General features: G+C 46.3%; 1 protein-coding gene across 2 annotated transcripts in view; it reads right to left on the minus strand.

Moving 5' to 3' along the window:
- The window catches only part of bckdha (branched chain keto acid dehydrogenase E1 subunit alpha), a 69,571-nt gene that overhangs the window by 48,035 nt on the left and 7,387 nt on the right, over positions 1-14,149 (minus strand). For both annotated transcript variants that reach the window (XM_055895168.1, XM_055895169.1), the window contains exons 2-4: positions 8,659-8,835; positions 8,363-8,449; positions 5,516-5,624 (exon numbers count right to left, since the gene is read on the minus strand). In XM_055895168.1, coding sequence (XP_055751143.1) covers positions 5,516-5,624; positions 8,363-8,449; positions 8,659-8,835 — 373 coding nt within the window. The remainder of the gene's footprint in view (positions 1-5,515; positions 5,625-8,362; positions 8,450-8,658; positions 8,836-14,149) is intronic.

The raw sequence follows: 14,149 nt of genomic DNA on the forward strand, positions 1-14,149 counted from the left end.
ATCACCTACCGACACACACAGAGGGTCGTTAAACCCTACAGGACATCACCTACCGACACACACAGAGGGTCGTTAAACCCTACGGGACATCACCTACCGACCCACACAGAGGGTCGTTAAACCCTACGGGACATCAGCACACCTACCGACCCACACAGAGGGTCGTTAAACCCTACAGGACATCAGCACGCCTACCGACACACACAGAGGGTCGTTAAACCCTACAGGACATCAGCACGCCTACCGACCCACAGCGAGGGTCGTTAAACCCTACGGTACATCAGCACGCCTACCGACCCACACAGAGGGTCGTTAAACCCTACAGGACATCACCTACCGACCCACACAGAGGGTCGTTAAACCCTACAGGACATCACCTACCGACCCACACAGAGGGTCGTTAAACCCTACAGGACATCACCTACCGACCCACACAGAGGGTCGTTAAACCCTACAGGACATCACCTACCGACCCACACAGAGGGTCGTTAAACCCTACAGGACATCACCTACCGACCCACACAGAGGGTCGTTAAACCCTACAGGACATCACCTACCGACACACACAGAGGGTCGTTAAACCCTACAGGACATCACCTACCGACACAGACAGAGGGTCGTTAAACCCTACAGGACATCACCTACCGACCCACACAGAGGGTCGTTGAACCCTACGGGACATCAGCACGGTGGTGTCCCGTCGCGGCCCCCAACCAGCCCGTGGGGGAAAACAAACACGCGGTTACCTAGGTTACCACATTGGCTCACAGCAAACACTTGACCTTTAAGAACACACTATTTTTCCTTTGATGTCTGCTCGTTTTAGTCAATTACAAAACTAGGTTTAAGAGAAGTGCATGTCTGAAGACGACGTTTCAACACTGCCTGCTCCAGAGCGTTCTCACTACTTAGAAAACATGCCATGTTGTCGTCCTTCCCTCATGACGATGCTAGCAGCCACTAGCTAGCTAACGACAGGAACATTAAGCTAGCCAAAACCAACAACACAAACAGACCATAGAGCTACAAGTAGAGAGCAGAGTTATAAACAGACTATAGAGCTACAAGTAGAGAGCAGAGTTATAAACAGACTATACAGCTACAAGTAGAGAACAGAGTTATAAACAGACTATACAGCTACAAGTAGAGAACAGAGTTATAAACAGACTATACAGCTACAAGTAGAGAGCAGAGTTATAAACAGACTATACAACTACAAGTAGAGAACAGAGTTATAAACAGAATATAGAGCTACAAGTAGAGAGCAGAGTTATAAACAGACTATACAGCTACAAGTAGAGAGCAGAGTTATAAACAGACTATAGAGCTACAAGTAGAGATCAGAGTTATAAACAGACTATAGAGCTACAAGTAGAGAGCAGAGTTATAAACAGACTATAGAGCTACAAGTAGAGAGCAGAGTTATAAACAGACTATAGAGCTACAAGTAGAGAGCAGAGTTATAAACAGACTATACAGCAGAGTTATAAACAGACTATACAGCTACAAGTAGAGAGCAGAGTTATAAACAGACTATAGAGCTACAAGTAGAGAACAGAGTTATAAACAGACTATACAGCAGAGTTATAAACAGACTATACAACTACAAGTAGAGAGCAGAGTTATAAATGAACTATACAACTACAAGTAGAGAACAGAGTTATAAACAGACTATACAACTACAAGTAGAGAACAGAGTTATAAACAGACTATACAACTACAAGTAGAGAACAGAGTTATAAACAGACTATACAACTACAAGTAGAGAGCAGAGTTATAAACAGACTATACAACTACAAGTAGAGAACAGAGTTATAAACAGACTATACAACTACAAGTAGAGAACAGAGTTATAAACAGACTATACAGCTACAAGTAGAGAACAGAGTTATAAACAGACTATACAACTACAAGTAGAGAACAGAGTTATAAACAGACTATACAGCTACAAGTAGAGAGCAGAGTTATAAACAGACTATAGAGCTACAAGTAGAGAGCAGAGTTATAAACAGACTATACAGCAGAGTTATAAACAGACTATACAGCTACAAGTAGAGAGCAGAGTTATAAACAGACTATAGAGCTACAAGTAGAGAACAGAGTTATAAACAGACTATACAACTACAAGTAGAGAGCAGAGTTATAAATGAACTATACAACTACAAGTAGAGAACAGAGTTATAAACAGACTATACAACTACAAGTAGAGAACAGAGTTATAAACAGACTATACAACTACAAGTAGACAACAGAGTTATAAACAGACTATACAGCTACAAGTAGAGAACAGAGTTATAAACAGACTATACAACTACAAGTAGAGAACAGAGTTATAAACAGACTATACAACTACAAGTAGACAACAGAGTTATAAACAGACTATACAGCTACAAGTAGACAACAGAGTTATAAACAGACTATACAACTACAAGTAGAGAACAGAGTTATAAACAGACTATACAACTACAAGTAGAGAGCAGAGTTATAAATGAACTATTACTTAACAAGTGAAATGTCTTACTTGTGACAGAGTCTATCCACTGTGCTCTAGTTACATGTAACCCACTAGGACACCGGGTCTACACAATTTCCCTACGCGGTATAGCCTGAACCCACAGGGCTCTATTTCCCTACGCGGTATAGCCTGAAGCCACAGGGCTCTTCTCGCAGGCTCTATTTCCCCACGCGGTATAGCCCGAAGCCACAGGGCTCTTCTCGTAGGCTCTATTTCCCCACGCGGTATAGCCTGAAGCCACAGGGCTCTATTTCCCCACGCGGTATAGCCTGAAGCCACAGGGCTCTTCTCGCAGGCTCTACTTCCCCACGCGGTATAGCCCGAAGCCACAGGGCTCTTCTCGTAGGCTCTATTTCCCTACGCGGTATAGCCCGAAGCCACAGGGCTCTTCTCGCAGGCTCTATTTCCCCATGCGGTATAGCCTGAAGCCACAGGGCTCTTCTCTTAGGCTCTATTTCCCCACGCGGTATAGCCCGAAGCCACAGGGCTCTTCTCGTAGGCTCTATTTCCCCACGCGGTATAGCCCGAAGCCACAGGGCTCTATTTCCCCACGCGGTATAGCCTGAAGCCACAGGGCTCTTCTCGCAGGCTCTATTTCCCCACGCGGTATAGCCCGAAGCCACAGGGCTCTATTTCCCCACGCGGTATAGCCTGAAGTCACAGGGCTCTTCTCGTAGGCTCTATTTCCCCACGCGGTATAGCCCGAAGCCACAGGGCTCTTCTCGTAGGCTCTATTTCCCCATGCGGTATAGCCTGAAGCCACAGGGCTCTTCTCGCAGGCTCTATTTCCCCACGCGGTATAGCCTGAAGCCACAGGGCTCTTCTCGTAGGCTCTATTTCCCCACGCGGTATAGCCTGAAGCCACAGGGCTCTATTTCCCCACGCGGTATAGCCTGAAGCCACAGGGCTCTATTTCCCCACGCGGTATAGCCTGAAGCCACAGGGCTCTTCTCGTAGGCTCTATTTCCCCACGCGGTATAGCCACAGGGCTCTATTTCCCTACGCGGTATAGCCACAGGGCTCTTCTCGTAGGCTCTATTTCCCCACGCGGTATAGCCTGAAGCCACAGGGCTCTTCTCGCAGGCTCTATTTCCCCACGCGGTATAGCCTGAACCCCCAGGGCTCTTCTCGTAGGCTCTATTTCCCCACGCGGTATAGCCTGAAGCCACAGGGCTCTTCTCGCAGGCTCTATTTCCCCACGCGGTATAGCCCGAAGCCACAGGGCTCTATTTCCCCACGCGGTATAGCCTGAAGCCACAGGGCTCTTCTCGCAGGCTCTATTTCCCCACGCGGTATAGCCACAGGGCTCTTCTCGTAGGCTCTATTTCCCCACGCGGTATAGCCTGAAGCCACAGGGCTCTTCTTTTAGGCTCTATTTCCCTACGCGTTATAGCCTGAAGCCACAGGGCTCTTCTCGCAGGCTCTATTTCCCCACGCGGTATAGCCCGAAGCCACAGGGCTCTATTTCCCCACGCGGTATAGCCTGAAGCCACAGGGCTCTTCTCGTAGGCTCTATTTCCCCACGCGGTATAGCCTGAAGCCACAGGGCTCTTCTCGTAGGCTCTATTTCCCCACGCGGTATAGCCCGAAGCCACAGGGCTCTTCTCGTAGGCTCTATTTCCCCACGCGGTATAGCCTGAAGCCACAGGGCTCTATTTCCCCACGCGGTATAGCCTGAAGCCACAGGGCTCTTCTCGTAGGCTCTATTTCCCCACGCGGTATAGCCTGAAGCCACAGGGCTCTTCTCGTAGGCTCTATTTCCCCACGCGGTATAGCCTGAAGCCACAGGGCTCTTCTCGTAGGCTCTATTTCCCCACGCGGTATAGCCTGAAGCCACAGGGCTCTATTTCCCCATGCGGTATAGCCACAGGGCTCTTCTCGTAGGCTCTATTTCCCTACGCGGTATAGCCTGAAGCCACAGGGCTCTTCTCGCAGGCTCTATTTCCCTACGCGGTATAGCCTGAAGCCACAGGGCTCTTCTCGTAGGCTCTATTTCCCTACGCGGTATAGCCTGAAGCCACAGGGCTCTTCTCGCAGGCTCTATTTCCCCACGCGGTATAGCCTGAAGCCACAGGGCTCTATTTCCCCACGCGGTATAGCCTGAAGCCACAGGGCTCTATTTCCCTACGCGGTATAGCCTGAAGCCACAGGGCTCTTCTCGTAGGCTCTATTTCCCCACGCGGTATAGCCTGAAGCCACAGGGCTCTTCTCGTAGGCTCTATTTCCCCACGCGGTATAGCCCGAAGCCACAGGGCTCTATTTCCCTACGCGGTATAGCCTGAAGCCACAGGGCTCTATTTCCCTACGCGGTATAGCCTGAAGCCACAGGGCTCTATTTCCCTACGCGGTATAGCCTGAAGCCACAGGGCTCTTCTCGCAGGCTCTATTTCCCCACGCGGTATAGCCTGAAGCCACAGGGCTCTATTTCCCTACGCGGTATAGCCTGAACCGACAGGGCTCTATTTCCCCACGCGGTATAGCCTGAAGCCACAGGGCTCTATTTCCCTACGCGGTATAGCCTGAAGCCACAGGGCTCTATTTCCCTACGCGGTATAGCCTGAAGCCACAGGGCTCTTCTCGCAGGCTCTATTTCCCTACGCGGTATAGCCCCAGGGCTCTTCTCGTAGGCTCTATTTCCCCACGCGGTATAGCCTGAAGCCACAGGGCTCTTCTCGTAGGCTCTATTTCCCCACGCGGTATAGCCTGAAGCCACAGGGCTCTATTTCCCTACGCGGAGGCATTGTGAACCATAACTCGAGATTTCTGACCTAGTTACACACAGCAGCTTTTTTGGTATGTTTTGTTATTTCTGACAGAGTCGGCTCTTCTACACAATCGAAACAATGTTTGTTTTCCACGATTTGTGTGTGGTGTGGGGGGGGGGGGGGGGGGGGGGCGGTCGAGGGGAATCCCTTATGACATGAATATCGACAGAGTATCCTTAAACAGTGGTGAGATGTCAACAGGTCTTCCTGTCGCTAAACCCTATCGAATCCTTACCTGCTTCCCTGTACTGGCCGAAGACCAGGTCCCTTGGGTCGAGAGCTGCAGCGCTGCCTATGTGTGTTCCCTCCTCTCCGTAGTTAGTCATGTAGAAGGATATACGGCCCTACAACACACACACGTCATTAGAGTCCTGTCTAGAGATGTCACGCCATTAGAGTCCTGTCTAGAGATGTCATGCCATTAGAGTCCTGTCTAGTGATGTACCGCTCTACAACACACGTCATTAGAGTCCTGTCTAGAGATGTCACGTCATTAGAGTCCTGTCTAGAGATGTCACATCAGAGTCCTGTCTAGAGATGTCGCGTCATTAGAGTCCTGTCTAGAGATGTCGCGTCATTAGAGTCCTGTCTAGAGATGTCACGTCATTAGAGTCCTGTCTAGAGATGTCACGTCATTAGAGTCCTGTCTAGAGATGTCGCGTCATTAGAGTCCTGTCTAGAGATGTCACGTCATTAGAGTCCTGTCTAGTGATGTCACGTCATTCGAGTCCTGTCTAGAGATGTCGCGTCATCAGAGTCCTGTCTAGAGATGTCACGTCATTAGAGTCCTGTCTAGAGATGTCACGTCATTAGAGTCCTGTCTAGAGATGTCACATTAGAGTCCTGTCTAGAGATGTCACGTCATTAGAGTCCTGTCTAGAGATGTCACATCATTAGAGTCCTGTCTAGAGATGTCGCGTCATTAGAGTCCTGTCTAGAGATGTCACATCATTAGAGTCCTGTCTAGAGATGTCGCGTCATTAGAGTCCTGTCTAGAGATGTCACGTCATTAGAGTCCTGTCTAGAGATGTCACATCAGAGTCCTGTCTAGAGATGTCACATCAGAGTCCTGTCTAGAGATGTCACGTCATTAGAGTCCTGTTTAGAGATGTCCCGCTCTACAACACACACACGTCATTAGAGTCCTGTCTAGAGATGTCACGTCATTCGAGTCCTGTCTAGAGATGTCACGTCATTCGAGTCCTGTCTAGAGATGTCACGTCATTAGAGTCCTGTTTAGAGATGTCCCGCTCTACAACACACACACGTCATTAGAGTCCTGTCTAGTGATGTCACATCATTAAAGTCCTGTCTAGAGATGTCACGTCATTAGAGTCCTGTCTAGAGATGTCACATCATTAAAGTCCTGTCTAGTGATGTACCGCTCTACAACACACACGTCATTAGAATCCTGTCTAGAGATGTCACATCATTAAAGTCCTGTCTAGAGATGTCACGTCATTAGAGTCCTGTCTAGAGATGTCACATCATTAAAGTCCTGTCTAGAGATGTCACGTCATTAGAGTCCTGTCTAGAGATGTCACATCATTAGAGTCCTGTCTAGTGATGTACCGCTCTACAACACACACGTCATTAGAATCCTGTCTAGAGATGTCACATCATTAAAGTCCTGTCTAGAGATGTCACGTCATTAGAGTCCTGTCTAGAGATGTCACATCATTAAAGTCCTGTCTAGAGATGTCACGTCATTAGAGTCCTGTCTAGAGATGTCACGTCATTAGAGTCCTGTCTAGAGATGTCACATCATTAGAGTCCTGTCTAGAGATGTCACGTCATCCGCTATGGGCACTGGTCCAAGTACTGCCCTGTAGGGAATAGGGTGCCATAGGGCCCTGGTCCAAGTACTTCCCTGTAGGGAATAGGGTACCATAGGGCCCTGGTCCAAGTACTGCCCTGTAGGGAATAGGGTGCCATAGGGCCCTGGTCCAAGTACTGCCCTGTAGGGAATAGGGTACCATAGGGCCCTGGTCCAAGTACTGCCCTGTAGGGAATAGGGTACCATAGGGCCCTGGTCCAAGTACTGCCCTGTAGGGAATAGGGTACCATAGGGCCCTGGTCCAAGTACTTCCCTGTAGGGAATCGGGTGCCATAGGGCCCTGGTCCAAGTACTGCCCTGTAGGGAATCGGGTGCCATAGGGCCCTGGTCCAAGTACTGCCCTGTAGGGAATCGGGTGCCATAGGGCCCTGGTCCAAGTACTTCCCTGTAGGGAATAGGGTGCCATAGGGCCCTGGTCCAAGTACTTCCCTGTAGGGAATAGGGTGCCATAGGGCCCTGGTCCAAGTACTGCCCTGTAGGGAATAGGGTACCATAGGGCCCTGGTCCAAGTACTGCCCTGTAGGGAATAGGGTGCCATAGGGCCCTGGTCCAAGTACTGCCCTGTAGGGAATAGGGTACCATAGGGCCCTGGTCCAAGTACTGCCCTGTAGGGAATAGGGTACCATAGGGCCCTGGTCCAAGTACTGCCCTGTAGGGAATAGGGTACCATAGGGCCCTGGTCCAAGTACTTCCCTGTAGGGAATCGGGTGCCATAGGGCCCTGGTCCAAGTACTGCCCTGTAGGGAATCGGGTGCCATAGGGCCCTGGTCCAAGTACTGCCCTGTAGGGAATCGGGTGCCATAGGGCCCTGGTCCAAGTACTTCCCTGTAGGGAATAGGGTGCCATAGGGCCCTGGTCCAAGTACTTCCCTGTAGGGAATAGGGTGCCATAGGGCCCTGGTCCAAGTACTGCCCTGTAGGGAATAGGGTACCATAGGGCCCTGGTCCAAGTACTTCCCTGTAGGGAATAGGGTGCCATAGGGCCCTGGTCCAAGTACTTCCCTGTAGGGAATAGGGTGCCATAGGGCCCTGGTCCAAGTACTTCCCTGTAGGGAATCGGGTGCCATAGGGCCCTGGTCCAAGTACTTCCCTGTAGGGAATCGGGTGCCATAGGGCCCTGGTCCAAGTACTGCCCTGTAGGGAATCGGGTGCCATAGGGCCCTGGTCCAAGTACTGCCCTGTAGGGAATAGGGCGCCATTTGGTAGACAGGCCTCACGACGGACCCAGGTGGCAGCTCTCTGTCACCTGTCTCTGAGACTCATACAGGATACGGTCCATGGTGTTCAGCAGGGTCATCTTCTGGTAGAAGTTCAACACTTGTTCCTTGGAGAGCTGAGGGGAGGAAGGAAAGGCCAACACAATCAGACAGGGAGGGCAGTCGTAGAGATAGGGAGTCTAATTCTATTGACAAGCTGCTGTAAACTGTGTACACCTTGGGTATTATGTTGTATACTGTACTGACACCTGCAGTAATAGCCTACAAGTCCTCTGAGGGGTTAATGATCTGTGTAGTATCAACTAGTACAGTGTGTACTATTTACCTGTGGGTCCTCTGAGGGGTTAATGATCTTCCCGGCCCGGTCCATGACCCTGTAAACGGGGATCCCAGAGATCACGTTAGGTTGGATGAACTCCAGGTGATCAATAAACTCTGCTGATGCTCCCGGGAACTGGGGCTTCTCTTCTGAGGAGTCAAACGACTGCTGCCTGAGGGCTCCCTGAGACGGAGAGACGGAGAGAGAGAAGGAAGGAGAGAGAAAACACACAGGTCAAATTCACATTGAACAACACCATAATTGAACCCAGTAGAAATGACATCTACCTTGGTCTGACCGTATCTGCATGGGGAAACTTTAATATGGCTGTGAATGCACTCAAAGAAAAAGCCAGCAGAGCATTGTATGCAATAAATATGAATTGGTTGATTATCTCTACTCTGTCAGAGACACGATGCGGACACAGATCCTTACCAAGTACAGGCTGAGTGACCAACTGGCAACAGAAACCGGCAGACATAAAAAGACATGGCTACCCAAAGAGGATGTGGTATGTGGTATGTGGTCACTGCACGACAGGGGAGGTAGAAACAGAGATGCACTTTCTCCTTTACTGTGAGAAATATTCCTCACCAAGAAATTCATTATTCACAGAAATTACTACACTTATTTCAAATGTCTACTTATTAAACCCAGAAGAAAAACTTTAAATACTCATGGGCGAAGGAACATTAGCTCCTCTTTTAGCAAAATATGTATTTCCCTGCCACAGCCTGAGAGACACTGAATAATAACATCTGCAGGGTAAACAGTAACTTACTTATTATTACTATTATTGTTATTATTAACATTATTCCAATTAGTAGTGGTACGGGGTGATGGTAATTATAACAAATGAATGTTGGTGGTGGTAGTAGTAATGATGGTAGTAGTAATGATGGTGGTGGTAGTAGTAATGATGGTAGTAGTAATGATGGTGGTAGTAGTAGTAATGATGGTGGTAGTAGTAGTAATGATGGTGGTAGTACGGATGGTGGTAGTAGTAATGGTGGTGGTAGTAGTAATGATGGTGGTAGTAGTAGTAATGATGGTGGTGGTAGTAGTAATGATGGTGGTAGTAGTAGTAATGATGGTGGTAGTACGGATGGTGGTAGTAGTAATGATGGTAGTAGTAATGATGGTGGTGGTAGTAGTAATGATGGTGGTAGTACGGATGGTGGTAGTAGTAATGATGGTAGTAGTAATGATGGTGGTGGTAGTAGTAATGATGGTGGTAGTAGTAATGATGGTAGTAGTAATGATGGTGGTAGTAGTAATGATGGTAGTAGTAATGATGGTGGTGGTAGTAGTAATGATGGTGGTGGTAGTAGTAATGATGGTAGTAGTAATGATGGTGGTGGTAGTAGTAATGATGGTGGTAGTAGTAATGATGGTAGTAGTAATGATGGTGGTAGTAGTAATGATGGTAGTAGTAATGATGGTGGTGGTAGTAGTAATGATGGTAGTAGTAATGATGGTGGTGGTAGTAGTAATGATGGTAGTAGTAATGATGGTGGTGGTAGTAGTAATGATGGTAGTAGTAATGATGGTGGTGGTAGTAGTAATGATGGTAGTAGTAATGATGGTAGTAGTAATGATGGTGGTGGTAGTAGTAATGATGGTAGTAGTAATGATGGTGGTGGTAGTAGTAATGATGGTGGTAGTAGTAATGATGGTAGTAGTAATGCTGGTGGTAGTAGTAATGATGGTAGTAGTAATGATGGTGGTGGTAGTAGTAATGATGGTAGTAGTAATGATGGTGGTGGTAGTAGTAATGATGGTAGTAGTAATGATGGTGGTGGTAGTAGTAATGATGGTAGTAGTAATGATGGTGGTGGTAGTAGTAATGATGGTAGTAGTAATGATGGTGGTGGTAGTAGTAATGATGGTAGTAGTAATGATGGTGGTGGTAGTAGTAATGATGGTAGTAGTAATGATGGTGGTAGTAGTAGTAATGATGGTGGTGGTAGTAATTATGATAGTAGTAATGATGGTGGTAGTAGTAATGATGATGATGGTAGTAGTAACGATGATGATGGTAGTAGTAATGATGGTGGTGGTAGTAGTAATGATGGTGGTGGTAGTAGTAATGATGGTGGTGGTAGTAGTCATGATGATGGTAGTAGTAGTAATGATGATGGTGGTAGTAGTAGTAATGATGATGGTGGTGGTAGTAGTAATGATGGTGGTAGTAGTAATGATGATGATGGTGGTAGTAGTAATGATGGTGGCGGTAGTAGTAACGATGATGATGGTAGTAGTAATGATGGTGGTGGTAGTAGTAATGATGGTGGTGGTAGTAGTAATGATGGTGGTGGTAGTAGTCATGATGATGGTAGTAGTAGTAATGATGATGGTGGTAGTAGTAGTAATGATGATGGTGGTGGTAGTAGTAATGATGGTGGTGGTAGTAGTAATGATGGTGGTGGTAGTAGTAATGATGGTGGTGGTAGTAGTAATGATGGTGGTGGTAGTAGTAATGATGATGATGGTAGTAGTAGTAATGATGATGATGGTGGTAGTAGTAATGATGATGATGGTGGTAGTAGTAATGATGGTGGTGGTAGTAGTAATGATGATGATGGTGGTAGTAGTAATGATGGTGGTGGTAGTAGTAATGATGATGATGGTGGTAGTAGTAATGATGATGATGGTGGTAGTAGTAATGATGATGATGGTGGTAGTAGTAATGATGATGATGGTGGTAGTAGTAATGATGATGATGGTGGTAGTAGTAATGATGATGATGGTGGTAGTAGTAATGATGATGATGGTGGTAGTAGTAATGATGATGATGGTGGTAGTAGTAATGATGATGATGGTGGTAGTAGTAATGATGATGATGGTGGTAGTAGTAATGATGGTGGTGGTAGTAGTAATGATGGTGGTGGTAGTAGTAATGATGGTGCTGGTACTGATGGTGGTGGTGGTAATGATGGTGGTGGTAGTAGTAATGATGGTGGTGGTAGTAGTAATGATGGTGGTGGTAGTAGTAATGATGGTGGTGGTAGTAGTAATGATGATGGTGGTGGTAGTAGTAATGATGATGGTGGTGGTAGTAGTAATGATGGTGGTGGTGGTAGTAGTAATGATGGTGGTGGTGGTAGTAGTAATGATGGTGGTGGTAGTAGTAATGATGATGGTGGTGGTAGTAGTAATGATGATGGTGGTGGTAGTAGTAATGATGGTGGTGGTAGTAGTAATGATGGTGGTGGTAGTAGTAATGATGGTGGTGGTAGTAGTAATGATGGTGCTGGTACTGATGGTGGTGGTGGTAATGATGGTGGTGGTAGTAGTAATGATGGTGGTGGTAGTAGTAATGATGGTGGTGGTAGTAGTAATGATGGTGGTGGTAGTAGTAATGATGATGGTGGTGGTAGTAGTAATGATGGTGGTGGTAGTAGTAATGATGATGGTGGTGGTAGTAGTAATGATGGTGGTGGTAGTAGTAATGATGGTAGTAGTAATGATGGTAGTAGTAATGATGGCGGTAGTAGTAGTAATGATGGTGGTGGTAGTAGTAATGATGATGGTGGTGGTAGTAGTAATGATGGTAGTAGTAGTAGTAATGATGGTGGTAGTAGTGGTAATGATGGTAGTAGTAATGATGGTAGTAGTAATGATGGTGGTAGTAGTAGTAATGATGGTAGTAGTAATGATGGTGGTAGTAGTAGTAATGATGGTAGTAGTAGTAGTAATGATGGTGGTAGTAGTGGTAATGATGGTAGTAGTAATGATGGTAGTAGTAATGATGGTGGTAGTAGAAGTAATGATGGTAGTAGTAGTAGTAATGATGGTGGTAGTAGTAATGATGGTAGTAGTAGTAATGATGGTAGTAGTAGTAGTAATGATGGTAGTAGTAATGATGGTGGTGGTGGTAGTAGTAGTAATGATGGTGGTAGTAGTACTGATGGTAGTAGTAATGATGGCGGTAGTAGTAATGATGGTAGTAGTAATGATGGTGGTAGTAGTAATGATGGTAGTAGTAATGATGGTGGTAGTAGTGATGGTGGTAGTACTGATGGTAGTAATGGTGGTAGTAGTAATGATGGTGGTGGTGGTAGTAGTAGTAATGATGGTGGTAGTAGTACTGATGGTAGTAATGATGGTGGTGGTAGTAATGATGGTAGTAGTAATGATGGTGGTAGTAGTACTGATGGTAGTAGTAGTAATGATGATGGTAGTAGTAATGATGGTGGTGGTAGTAGTAATGATGGTGGTAGTAGTACTGATGGTAGTAGTAGTAATGATGATGGTAGTAGTAATGATGGTGGTAGTAGTAATGATGGTAGTAGTAATGATGGTGGTAGTAGTACTGATGGTAGTAGTAGTAATGATGATGGTAGTAGTAATGATGGTGGTGGTAGTAGTAATGATGGTGGTGGTAGTAGTAATGATGGTGGTAGTAATGATGGTAGTAGTAATGATGGTGGTGGTAGTAGTAATGATGGTGGTGGTGGTGGTAGTAATGATGGCGGTAGTACTGATGGTAGTAATGATGGTGGTAGTAGTAGTAGTAGTAATGATGGTGGTGGTAGTAGTAGTAGTAATGATGGTGGTGGTAGTGGTAATGATGATGGTGGTAGTAGTAGTAGTAATGATGGTGGTGGTAGTGGTAATGATGATGGTGGTAGTAGTAATGATGGTGGTGGTGGTAGTAGTAATGATGGTAGTAGTAATGATGGTGGTGGTAGTAGTAATGATGGTGGTGGTAGTAGTAATGATGGTGGTGGTAGTAGTAATGATGGTGGTGGTAGTAGTAATGATGGTGGTGGTAGTAGTAATGATGATGATGGTGGTAGTAATGATGGTGGTGGTAGTAGTAATGATGATGATGGTGGTAGTAATGATGGTGGTGGTAGTAGTAATGATGATGATGGTAGTAGTAGTAATGATGATGATGGTGGTAGTAGTAATGATGATGATGGTGGTAGTAGTAATGATGATGATGGAGGTAGTAGTAATGATGATGGTGGTAGTAGTAATGATGGTGGTGGTAGTAGTAATGATGGTGGTGGTAGTAGTAATGATGGTGGTGGTAGTAGTAATGATGGTGGTGGTAGTAGTCATGATGATGGTAGTACTGGTGGTAGTAGTAATGATGGTGGTGGTGGTGGTAGTAATGATGGTGGTAGTAGTAGTAATGATGGTGGTGGTAGTAGTAATGATGGTGGTGGTAGTAGTAATGATGGTGGTGGTGGTAGTAGTAGTAATGATGGTGGTGGTGGTAATGATGATGGTAGTACTGGTGGTAGTAGTAATGATGGTAGTAGTAGTAGTAATGATGGTGGTGGTAGTAGTAATGATGGTGGTGGTAGTAGTAATGATGGTGGTGGTGGTAGTAGTAGTAATGATGGTGGTGGTGGTAGTAATGATGGTGGTGGTGGTAGTAGTAGTAATGATGGTGGTGGTGGTAATGATGATGGTAGTACTGGTGGTAGTAGTAATGATGGTGGTGGTGGTGGTAGTAGTAATGATGGTGGTGGTGGTAATGATG

The sequence above is a fragment of the Salvelinus fontinalis genome, chromosome 33 (assembly GCF_029448725.1).
Source record: "Salvelinus fontinalis isolate EN_2023a chromosome 33, ASM2944872v1, whole genome shotgun sequence".
In the NCBI taxonomy this organism is placed as follows: domain Eukaryota; kingdom Metazoa; phylum Chordata; class Actinopteri; order Salmoniformes; family Salmonidae; genus Salvelinus; species Salvelinus fontinalis.